The sequence below is a fragment of the Ovis canadensis genome, chromosome 1 (genome assembly GCF_042477335.2).
Source record: "Ovis canadensis isolate MfBH-ARS-UI-01 breed Bighorn chromosome 1, ARS-UI_OviCan_v2, whole genome shotgun sequence".
Lineage (NCBI taxonomy): Eukaryota > Metazoa > Chordata > Mammalia > Artiodactyla > Bovidae > Ovis > Ovis canadensis.
Window position 1 is genome coordinate 21,926,410 of NC_091245.1, and position 12,599 is coordinate 21,939,008.

Consider the following 12,599-nt stretch of genomic DNA (forward strand, 5'->3'; position numbering starts at 1 on the left):
AGGCAGAATTTCATGTTCTTATCACCTTAAAAGAAAAAACAAGCAACCAGACCACAAGTATTTCCTTGGTCTGCCTTCTCGTCCCCTGGGACAACTATTCAACTGGTAGCAGGAATTGTTTAGGAACATGAAAGAATTATAGTATTTCTAATTCAAGGCCTTACTTGTATCTTAAAAAAAGAAAATTCCTCCCCCACCTCTGTCTCCTTCCTAGATGATATAGTGGCATATAAAAAATACAATTAATTATAAAAAGAGAGAAGTCTGGTTTCTGTGAGGTCAGTTTCTAACTGCATAGGCTAGTTTGAAAGGTCCTGATCCTATGTCTAATTACAATATTGACCACTACATGTTTTTTTCATTCAACATATATTTACTTATTTCTTTCCTATCCTTATTCTACACTAGCAGTTACTGTATAGTAGAAGGAAATGGTTACTGTATAGTAAAAGTACTCTTGCCTGGGAAATCCCACGGACAGAGGAGCCTGGCCGGCTACAGTCCATGGGGCCACAAGAGTCAGACACAACTGAGCGACGAAACCACCACCGTGGATCACTCTGAGTTTGTTTAGGGAGTCAAAATATGGATATATACAGCTAAAACTAGGTGCTAAATGCTTGAATGATTTATGGCAAGGAGAAATTGCATTTTGCCAGGATGCTTAGATGAGGCAGCACTAAGACATTGGGGTAACAGTTAAAAATCACAAAGTGTTGGAAGTAAAGCCAAAAAATTCAGGCAAAAATGTGTACTAGCTCTAATTTATTCTGATATTTACTATTAAAATCTGAACTGTTGTTGAAATCACTACTATTTTCCAATAGTAACCATCTGTTACTTTTTTTGTGCTCAACATTTTTATCTGGATCTTAAATTTCTCTTGTTATTCTCTAGGTGAAGTTCAAATTTTTTTCGGTAGTAGCAATTAGAAAACTCAACAAAAACCTAGCTTTTAAAGCACTAAAATCTTAATATATGTGATTTTTATCTAGATAATACACAAAACTGTTAAGAACAAGTATAGATGGAAAGCATTACACTGAAAATTGTCTGATATATGGTTCATTTCCAAGTTCATTTCCTGTGAACTCACATCCTTGAGCTTATCAAATGCAATGTGCATATGAAATGATATTTTAGTCACTCAGTCACGATCTTCCTGGCTTTTCCTTTATCTTAACCCAGGTCTTATAATACTAATATTACACAATACTCTAATCACAGAGAATGTTGAAAACACCCTTTCCTTCTGGGGATATCAAAATATCAGATTGTTTGTCTTATCTAGACAATGTATCTAGGAGAAAGGAAAAATGGGAAGGTATAAGGTGAAGGGAACTGGCTGAAGCTTAAAAGGACTTTGTATGCACTGAGACTACAATCTTTTCTCCCCTCTTCCATTCCCCCAAAGACTGTAATCCTAACAACAAGAAATAATTTTTAGTTTAGATACCATTTTTCGATAATTTATGCCTCTGTTCCCCATCAACAGTATAGAGAACTTACTGTCTTAGCTTAAAAGTCCCTCCCTTAGGGAAGTCTTCCTGTTCTGTTAACACTCTGTGATATCCGATACTTTTCCTCTGTAGCACTTATATTTCACTCAATTATATGTTAATGGTCTTTTGATTGATCTTTGAGTTCCACCACAAGAGCGGTCACATGTCTATCCTGCTCACTGTGGTCACCCCAGCTTCTAGCAGAGAGCTGGGCATGGGGCAAGGTGCCTGATAAAAGTATTTACTTATTTACTAATATACTAATTACTGTGTCTTGAATTTTCAGCAAAAAAGAATGAAGTGCTCCCTTTGAGAAAGAAGCAGATGCCTATGCATTTACTCTTATTTCAGAGAAAGCCTCTTATTATTTACCTTTATGCCCTGGGATTTTACTGACTTTATTCTGTTGGTCACTTGATGCAAAGACTCTCTCTTCAGAGTGGCAGCTCTATCATTCACCTTAAAGGGTAAAAGGGACAAAATGAGAGAAGATTAAAGGAAAACATGAAAACTTAAGCAACGTTTAGGACTTTTTAAACAAACTTGCCAAACTTATTTAAAGGGTCTCAGAACACTCAACAGAAATACCAGGAGGAGAATAAGAGGAGAGGGAGAAAGGTTTTAGAGAGGCAAAGCTGAAACTAGTTTCTAGTCGTTTCCATCACAAACTTCAAAAAGCAAGAGAATTTTAACCCAAAACCATGCTAGGTTGATTCAGTTAGAAGAAACAGTAGGACAGATGGTACTATTGGCAATTTCCTTTTCTAGAGAAAAATAGAGTGGGGAGGGGAGGGACAGCATGGGGAGCTTTAGGGCCGGTGAGTTTTCACAAAAAGCCTTGAAAAACAATCTTCAAGGCCTAATACTCATCAAATCACCCCAAATTCCTAGCCTCTACCGTCCTTAGTTTAGCTAAGTTCAAAAGGGCTTTTTGAAAGAAGGCTCCTTTAATCTTCGCAGCTTTGTAGTAAATTACATACCCCTGGAAAGGAGGAGGAGGAACAGGTTCTCCTCCTCTAATCTCAAAGCCAAGGCCAGGCAACTTGCCAAGGCTGCACCGTGGCAGAGCCAGTTCAAAGGTTGTTTGCTGTGTGCCAGAGCTTGACGTTACTTGCAGGCTTTCTTCCAGCTTTGGTGGTTACTTGATTTATAGTACAATGTCCTATATTTGGTTTCTATTTCTACATATGCCTGTCTTTGCTGTATGAAATTTTTAAGGGTGGGGCTTGCAGCTATTAAAAAATAATCCACATGGATTTCAACTAGTAAAAGTGGTTTTTTTAAAAAAGAAAAAAAACCCCTCACATTTTATTTGCAATAACATAAAAATCAGTAAACCATACAATCTGTCAGCATCAGTGACTCAGTACATCATTCGGGCTCCTCTTGTGTAAAATGAGAGGATGGACTCAATGATCTCTTTACAGGAGGAGGTGGTCTGACCTGATGTGTCTTAAACAGCTTTCCTGACATTTTCTGCAATGTCAGATGAAGACTGAAACAGGACAAGTCTGAAAGCCTAGTTTGGGCTTAAAAAAACAAGATTCTCTAGTTATTGTCACTGTCATTGTTCTCACCCTTAATAACTTTTTCTTTAAGTGCTGGGTTTTTTTAATTTGGCTGTGCCGAGTCTTACCCATGGCATGTGGGATCTAGTTCCCTGACCAGGGATTGAACTGGGGACCCCTGCATTGGAAGCATGGCATCTTAGCCACCAGGGAAGTCCCAAACTGAAGTACAGTTGATTTACAGTGTTGCATTAGTTTTCAATTTACAACAAAGTGATTACATTTCATGTACATATATATTTTTTTCAGACTTTTTTCCATCTTAGTAACTTAAAAATGAAAAGATCAAGAAGACTTTCCTTGAAAATATGTGCCAGAGCTTCCCTACCAGATGAGTCACCGGCAACACAAAAGGAGGCTTGTCATCTTTGCCAATAACTTGTGGGGAGGTCTTGGCAAGCAATTGGACCTCTCCACATCTCCCTTCCAAATCAGGACTAACACCGTCTGTACCATTCACATCACAGAGCTAGTGTAAGGATTAGAGGAGACAGGATTAAGCACAACACAAACGTGGAGCCTCTCAAGTATGCCAGAGGTCAGTGTCTGAAAAGGTGGTGGAATGTCATCCATGTACAGACAAAACACAATGCAACACAGAACATGTCAAAAAGACGGGAAGAGGCTTACCATGCTGGAGGACAGGTTCGCTTGCTTTTCCACCTTGCTTATAGCAACCAGATCTCTTTCTATCAAGTTGACTCTCTGGGTAAGATTACTGACAGTCTCATTCATCCCCTCGAGTTTAAGATCATTCTGTCTCTGGTACCCCATTTGGGCACTGTTTACTTCCTCTAAAAAGCTGTGAAGGTACAGGATATCCTAGAGTGGAAATAAATCAAGTCATGGAATCCAGCTAAAGACATGTACTAGACAAGCAGGGAAGCAGCAGTGAACAACCCTTATTTTGTCAAGTTACTGAAGTGAACGCCTTTCCCTGCTCTGGACCATCGATCGTCTGCCCCTGCTTTGTCCCTCCCTTTGAACTGCTCCCAGTTGGCTCCCTCTGGAATTATCTGACCTCAGTTAGACAGGAGGGGGAAAGAGGGAAGAGACTACCCACATGCTTCACTCTCTGGTCCTAGAAAGCTGAGAGCTTGGGAACTGATTTCCCAATGTTTACCTCACCTGCTGGTGAGAAAGCTTGCTGGGTTATTAACTGAAATGCTCATTAACCTAATTTGTCAGAACGAGACCACCATCGGAACAATACCAATTACTGAATTGGCTCATCTAGCAAAACCATAACAGGTAGTGCATTATTTAGTATAAGATTCAATTATTTTTACTGACATTCTCCAGTACTGATTGCTACTTAAAAAGGAATGATGACTACAGGCTTTACAGGGCATTAAGCTCAGTACAGGAATTCTTCTTAGTGAAGATTTCTTTTATTCTCTTTAATGTGATTCTGAACTCAATATCCTCTTCCCTCCTCTGGTCTTTAGTCTTTAGAAACTCTTCATTTTCAAGGATATGCTTTCTACTGTTCTGAATTGTGACTCAAAACAGCTATCATTTTAATCTACTATTCACCCATCTTTAATTTGTCCAGACTGCTATTTTTCAAAAACATTTTCAGGATAATCTAGCCACTCTATGACTTTCAAGATATAAAAAGGAATACTCCACTGATGGACATGTAGGGGAAAAAAACACAGTGTGCCAAGGAGGAGACAAGCAGCATGTTGGATCCCTGACAGAGTCACACGTACCCTCTCTCTGCTTAGCTCTCAGGCAGGCAAATGTGTGCAAGAGATGCCTGCTGAGGGACCACAACATGGAGCCCACACTACGCAGGTCACCTTCAGATTATAGTGTGGTCACAAGGGAGTTAAACCAGAGTCAGAAGTACCTGTTTCAAATTCTCACTGTGGGTTTTATTGTCAAGTTCAGATATAGCGGAAGGTGATGGAATGATCTGGTTGCTTCCATTGCTCTCCTTCAAGGTGTGCTGATTCTGTTAACAGGAACAGAGGTTGCAATAGGCAGTGAGTACTAATAATAACTACATCTACTTATTCATCAGGGATGGCCCTGGAACATTTCAGCTTCTCACAGAGGTATTCACAGATTAATCAACAATTATTTCCTGAAAGCCTTAGTGTGATCAGTTCTGTGCTAGGCCTGAGGGCACCAGGTACTTCTGGGGAGGCCTGGCCTAAAGCCTGGACTGGACCAGCAGCACCCAGACTACGTCAGGGACCTGAGGTCCTGTTTCTTAGCCTCAGAATGAGAAACTGAGAATGAACTCCCTTAAAACTAGGTCTTCTCCCCCAGTTCCCTTTATTCTCAGAGAAACTACAGAACCACTAAATCTCCCAGGATGAACTCGGTCTGAACCTGGTTAGTGTCACCATTTCCCTAGGACTAAAGAGACCTGTACATTCAAAGAACAGCCAGTCATGGAACCACTGGCTTTGGGCATTGAGCAACATAATCAACCATGCACATCAGTAACTTTTCAGTTTGTACAGCACATGCCAAGAGTTATGTCTGAAGGTTACCCTTTCTTTCTCATCCCATTCTCAGTGCTCAAGACTCTTTCTGAAGAGACTGAACTATGACATGTTTATATACACTTTTCCCTCTAACAGAAAATGTTTGTATGGCTTATTCAGCAGTAGGATTACCACTGGCAACCATGGAAGTTTAAAAGATGCAAATTTAATGACAAGAGTATGCAACTGGCCAAAATAAATTGTTTTCCTTGAAATCTGAAATCCTAGATATTGTCAACTCTGCTTCTATAATAATCAAATGGTAAAAATAAAGAAAAAGAGAGGAGGAGAAAAAAATAATCCCATGGTTCTATAAAGTATGAATTTTTGAGTTAGGAAAAAGTATTTTAGAAAATAACTACTTTGAGAAAATGCTCAAGCTATTAAAATAATAATAATAATAAAAAAGCTGTTAGGTTAGAGAAGTCTTTATTATTATGGATCACACAATTACAGGGCAGAGCTAGAATTAATAGAATCCAGGGTGTGTTGACACCCAGATCAAGGCTTTTTCTTCTGGGTCAGCCCCACTAAATGAAAATGACGAGTACTTGTTCTGAAGAAAATGAAAAACCCTCCTTTCCAGAGCTCTAATATAGTCCAAGTCTCCTTGGTACAAACTGCTCAGTTTAAACTTGAAACTCCAAAGCTTGAAAATAACATGCAGGGGAGATCTAGAAATTGGTGGAGAAGCTAGGGAACTTTTGTGTGTCTTGAACCATCCTGATTTCACGTATGGATAACTCTTCTCTCTGGCAGGACAGTGAGGGCTGTGCCATTCTTTTTCAACCTTCATAAACCTTTCGTGGAGCTGAGTATCCATTAGGAGATAAATTAAAGCTTCTGAAGGACTGAGACAGCTTACATTGGTACAGCATTAAGAGAAATTTGAAAGCAATTCCTGAACACTGCAGGGGTTTTGCTTTTGTCTCAGTTATCTGTTGCTGCATAACAAATCATCCCCAAACTTGGTGGCTTAAAACAATTGTTTACTATTTCTCATGATTCTGTGGGTTGACTGGGCTCAAAGGGGGTGGGGCAGCATTCTGCTTCACATGGCATAGGCTGAGGTCATCCATGCACCTGTAATCTGATTGGCAGACTGGCTAAAGCTGGAACACCCAAGCTGGCCTTTCACCCTCTGGAGCTCCTCTTTGCTTGGCCTCTAATCATTCCAACAGTCTAAGAGCCCTGCCCCAACTCCTGATCCACAGAAGAGTGAGAAATAATCCAATGTTGTTTTAAGCCACTAAGTTTTAGGGTGATTTGTTATGCAGCAATAAATAAGACACTTCCTCACCCCCTTTCCTTCTTTTCCATTTTATTTCTGACACATTCCACTCTGAGAATGGCATCTTAGTGCTGTACCCCCTTTACCACATTTGCAAAAGACTCAGCTTTTCCTATCTAACTTAGTTTACAGGTTATAGAAAAATCAATAAACACTGCCTATTGTATATTTTAAAAAGGTGCCTAGTGTGGTCTGTTTAGGTAAGTGGAAAGTTAGTATCCCATGAGAACACAGAAAAGGGCAGGTGGGAGCGTGCTGACTTTCCACAGCGTTTGTAGATTTCCTTACCATGTCGCTCTGTAGTAGCTCCACGGTTTTCTTGTGTTCATCCACAGTCTTTTGTATTGCCTCCACAGCAAGATGGACACTATTTAAAGTGTTGCCAATGGAAGCTACACTCTGAACAGAAACATGGAGTAGGGTCGGTGTTTTTTCCTTTTCGAAATTTTTAATAGCTTTATTAAGACATAACTGATATACAATAAACTGAACATATTTAAAATGTATAACTTGCTAAATTTTGACACACACACACACACACACACACACATCTGTGAAACCATTACTGCAATCAAGATAATAAACATCAATCACCCCCAAGTTTCCTCACACCCCTTTGTAATTCATTCCTCCCCACTGCCAGGCAACCACTGATCCATTTTCTATCACTACCTATCTATTTATCTATATACCTATATATGTCAGTTTGCATTTGCTAGAATTTTATATAAATAGAACAGTGAGTGAGCATGTATTTTGTTGTTGTTGTTCTGGTATGGCTTCTTTCACACAGTATAATTATTCTGAGATTTATATACGCTGTAGCTACTCAGCATGTTGTTGATTAGCATTCTACTGTATGGATACATCACAGTTTATCTCCTGACCTGTTGATGGCCACTTAGGTTGTTTTCAACATTTGATTATTACAAATAAAGCTGCTATGAACACTCACATACAAGTCTTCATGTGGGCATATGTTTTCATTTCCCTTCATTATATGTCTTCCTGTCATCACAATACTTAGGAGTGAATGTCTGATCATATGGTATGTATTCTTAACTTGTTTATTCCATCTCTCATCAATACTAGTATCCTCAGTCTGTTCTTTGTTAGTCATTCTAGTGGGAGTGCAGTGGTATATCATTGTGATTTTACATTAAACACTGACCTAATGGAAGATTATTTCAAATATCTTCAAACTATGAATTCCATGTAGCTTGTGCTGACACAATTAACCAGAAACTACACACACACACACACACACACACACAATTTTCATAGAGAAAGGCCAGAGCTTTCCTAAAGAAAAAAAAAAAACTAGTTTATAAACCTGGGACTCATAGGTAAAGTTCTCCCACAAACTGTCTCTATCAAGCCCAGCAGGCAGATGACCAGAAGTAACACAGTAGATTGCCACTCTCAGGAGAAAATGATGACTTCTGAGTAAAAATAGGTGGAGCTATTTTTGGCTTTGGGAAACCCAACATTGCAGAGATGAAGGGAAAATTTCATTTGGCAGCATGTTTTCTTCTGCTTTAGAATCCCATCAGTAACTACTGAGTAGAGTTTGATATGGGTAGTAGCTTATTTGCTTTCATTATGTGTAAGGAGCCCAAGTGGATTGGGGACTTAGGAATATGATTCAGAAACTATCTTTTTAAAAAAACAGCTTGTTCTAAGGGATCATACCAAAGAGTGTTACTAATTTAGTAGGTGTTGGCCTTTCATTAAGATATACTGACAATTTTATAGTGTCCCATTAGTATTTTTAACCAAGGGTATTTTTATTATACCGATAGCCAGTCAGGAATCCAAGAGAAAAGAAATGTCATTTTCAACATTAAAAAAAAATTACAAGAGATACATTGAAGTTAGGTTTTTGAGATGACCTACCACTTCAAAACTGAGCCACTTGTAATAAAAGTAGTGCCTGACATTATAAATGCACAGGATTGCAAGGAGACAACATGCTGGGCAGAAGTCTCTAAGGAGGCATGTTATCTATACAAGCTCTGTTGTTACAGAAGCTACAAGCATTCAAAGACATCCACTGTTAGAGAATCCTCACTGACTGGATGTATGAGCCCATCAGGATGCAAAAAGATAGTAAGCTCTTGTTTAAGATTTTTTTTTGAGGAAGCAGCTGACAGCACCATGTGAACTCTACAGCAAAACCCTGAAACTAGTACTCTCACCAACTGCAAAGTGCCTGGCACATACTGGAGGAAGTCCCACAAATATTTATTGAATTAATGAATGTGAAAATAAACCAATTTCCTCTTCGAATGCGAGACTGCCAGAGTTACTTCTGTATTGAAGGCTACAGAGGCCTCCTTTTTCCCCACTTGGCCTTTGGAACAATGGCAAAAAGGATCTGGTCTCATCTGGTCCCTATTTTTTTTCTTTTTTAAGTGGTAAGCAGATGACCATATTGGACAAATAGCAGACTATAGAGACTGTGTACACACAGTGGTATGGCTCTAAAAGTTTTGTTTCTGGCTTAGGAATTTCTCATTCCTTGCTGCAAACAATTTATATGTTTATAGAGGGTGGAGAAGGCAAAGGCACCCCACTCCAGCCCTCTTGCCTGGAAAATCCCATGGATGGAGGAGCCTGGTAGGCTGCAGTCCATCGGGTCGCGAAGAGTCGGACACGACCAAGCGACTTCCCTTTCACTTTTCACTTTTATGCATTGAGAAGGAAAGGGCAACCCACTCCAGTGTTCTTGCCTGGAGAGTCCCAGGGACGGGGGAGCCTGGTGGGCTGCCATCTATGGGGTCGCACAGAGTCGGACACGACTGAAGTGACTTAGCAGAGGGTGGTGTGGGGCTCCCCTGGTGGCTCAGTGGTAAAGAATCCACCTGCCAACACAGGAGACACAGGTTCGATCCCTGGGTTGGGAAGATCCCCTGGAGAAGAAATGGCAACCCATTCTAGTATTCTTGCCTGGGAAATCCCATGGACAGAGCAGTCTGGTGGGCTACAGTCCATGGGGTTGCAAAAGAGTCAGATACAACTTAGCGACTAAATAATAGCAACAACAACAAAAACAGGAGCCTGGTACATAATCAAATCAAACTCGTTACATGTTGGCTTTTAAAAGTCAAAGATTCTAGATTTGATACCCATTGTCTGGGGTTTCCTGCTCCAGAATCTCTTCTTTCATTTCCTGCCCCACAGCCTCATTTTGCTTGTGTGCCCTCTTTTCCTTCCATTCCCAACCCATTCTCCCCACCCAGGTCTAGAGATCCTCACATATTCTTCATTTGGTTGGTCACTGTCTCTTGCTCTCGGTCTGAATCCTAGGGATCCAGTAAACAGAAATTCTAAAGTACTGTTTGCCTAGGGCCTAGAGTCTAGCGTACATAGAGTGATTTGCTTACAGGGTGTGCCCCTTCACCTTTATAAAATAAAATATACTGTTTTCTAAAATACTTTTTACCAATTTATACTCTCAGCAGGAGTGTTCGAAAGTTTTCTTTGCACCACATCTTTGTCAACATTTATCATATCCCAGAATTTTATTTGTATTCCTCTAAATCTTTTTTTTTTTTAAACCAAAACCAATAAAAACACAGACACCAAAAACACCTCTCTTTCTCAATTATGGAAAATAAGAGCAATTTAGGGCAACTCTCATGTACAACTGTTTTGCTTTCATAAAGACACTGTGGATGATGAACTGAAAAGGCAAGTAATGAGAAGCAAACCCACACATGTTAACATAAGAGTCCCAGCAAAGCACTCCTGGGATTTGGGAAGCCAAATAAAATGGTGTGAATCCATATAAACCATAGTTAAAGTCACCTGTTGCAAATTAAAAGCCCAACTAACCACACCAAAACAGAGATATCTTAAACTCTGCTACTGTCTTCTTGGAGTAGCTGATTTCAAACACCAGCCTTTCAAAGAAAATTTGCAAGAAGGTAGAATTACAGTTGGTTAATTTCAATATCTATACACAGCACTTACCTTCTGAAGTCCCTCTACAGTGGCAGGCAGGCTAATTAAGTCTGCAGCTGACTTGACATTGGCTTTGAGGTGGTTTACTGCAGAAGTCAGCAGAGAAATCTGAAAGGAAGTGAGTAATAAACAATGAAAACAGAATCTGTAGAACAAATGATCGCTTCACACACACTGCAGTTGATGAGGATTGTCAAGGCACCTTTGGATGCCATGTGATTCTGCAATCCAGACATTCTGTCCTATCAGCTCACAGAAACAGAGGAACTCTGTGGAGTACCTTGGATTGACCTGAGGTGTGGAAGGCACCAATAATACCCCTTCTCTTCTGGTCAGGCCAAAGAGGGAAAGGCAGGTATTATTTTTAACCCAACTCTTAGCAGCTACAAGATCCAAAAATCTTAAATTACCCAAAAGATGCAGTGGTTATAATACAACCCTTAAACAACTGTACAGGAAGAAAGCTGATGACCAAGGACCTCTGAAAGATTTCATTTTGATAAAAAATACCACCTCAGTTACTTACTGAACTTTTGTTCCTACCCAAGTGGGAACATAAAGTAAAAGCTCATCATCACAAAATATAATCGACAGGAACTGAACCTGACAACTTGAATGGCACTTTCAACTACTTGGGGATTTAGTTTTGTTTTAACAATGTGATTAATATTTCAAACTCAATTGCTCAACCAAAGCACTACTTTGGACCCTGAAGGGGCTCAATAAATACCCACTAACTTGCTGGCTGACTGATAGACTGAATGTATTAAAATAGGAGTTGAATCAAAATAAATTGTATCTTCTCTTCTGTGATTTAGGGATAAAATTCTAAATAGCTGTACTTCTCTCTTGAATGAGGACTGGGGGAACCTGTGTAACATGCCATTTCAGGTTGCAGAGATCATACTCCAACAACTGCAAGGCAGCTGAAGATGCAGTTCCACACTGCTTTCCTGTCCCAAATTCGAGGATGAGGACACAGACCTACCAATAGCAATTATATTCAGAGTGGCCTCACAGAGTAATCAAGGAAGGTTCTGGTCACTTGTGACATGCCTAACCCTGTGGTAGGCATAAATCTGACCCCTTATTCTTTTCTTCAACACATATTTGGCACCTTCTCTGTGCCCAACACTGTGGAGAAAGTAGCAAACAAGACCATGAGGTTTTGCTCTCATGGAGCTTACATCCTGGTAGAAAGGTGATAGAAGAACACAGAAAAAAGGTATTAGATAATAACAACTACTATGTAAAGTATTTAAAGAGAGCTCCTGCAGTGAGCAGCAGCATGTTCTGAACAAGGGAGTGCAGTGGGGAGCCCTGGAACTTTTCCCTCTTTCCTTTTATGAGGGATATGTTTAGGGGTGTCAGACCATTTTCCTTTCATTCATCCTCTCATTCATTCGTGCATGCTGAGTCACAGTCATGTCCAACTATCTGTGACCCCATGGACTGCAGCCTGCCAAGCTCCCCTGCCCATGGGATTTTCCAAGCAAGAATACTAGGGTAGGTGGCCATTTCCTACTCCAGGGGATCTTCCTGACCCAGGGATCAAACCTGGATCTCCGGTGCTTTCTGCATTAGCACATGGATTCTTTACCACTGAGTCACCAGGGAAGCCTTCTCATTCATTCATTCCTGCAACAAATATTTATCGAGCCCTATTTTATTCCAGTGGTAAACAACACAGATGTCAGTGATCATTGGTGTTTACATTTTAGTGCAAAGAGACATAGAATTTCATATAAGAAAAATATTTAGATAGTGGGAT

The 12,599-nt window shown here is 40.0% G+C and overlaps 1 protein-coding gene across 1 annotated transcript in view; it reads right to left on the reverse strand.

Annotated features, from left to right (window-relative positions):
• Positions 1–12,599, reverse strand: part of EFCAB14 (EF-hand calcium binding domain 14) — a 38,835-nt gene that overhangs the window by 8,635 nt on the left and 17,601 nt on the right. The window contains exons 4-8 of the mRNA XM_069590528.1: positions 10,838–10,936; positions 7,151–7,261; positions 4,926–5,030; positions 3,701–3,892; positions 1,875–1,961 (exon numbers count right to left, since the gene is read on the reverse strand). Of these exons, the coding sequence (XP_069446629.1) occupies positions 1,875–1,961; positions 3,701–3,892; positions 4,926–5,030; positions 7,151–7,261; positions 10,838–10,936 (594 nt within the window). The remainder of the gene's footprint in view (positions 1–1,874; positions 1,962–3,700; positions 3,893–4,925; positions 5,031–7,150; positions 7,262–10,837; positions 10,937–12,599) is intronic.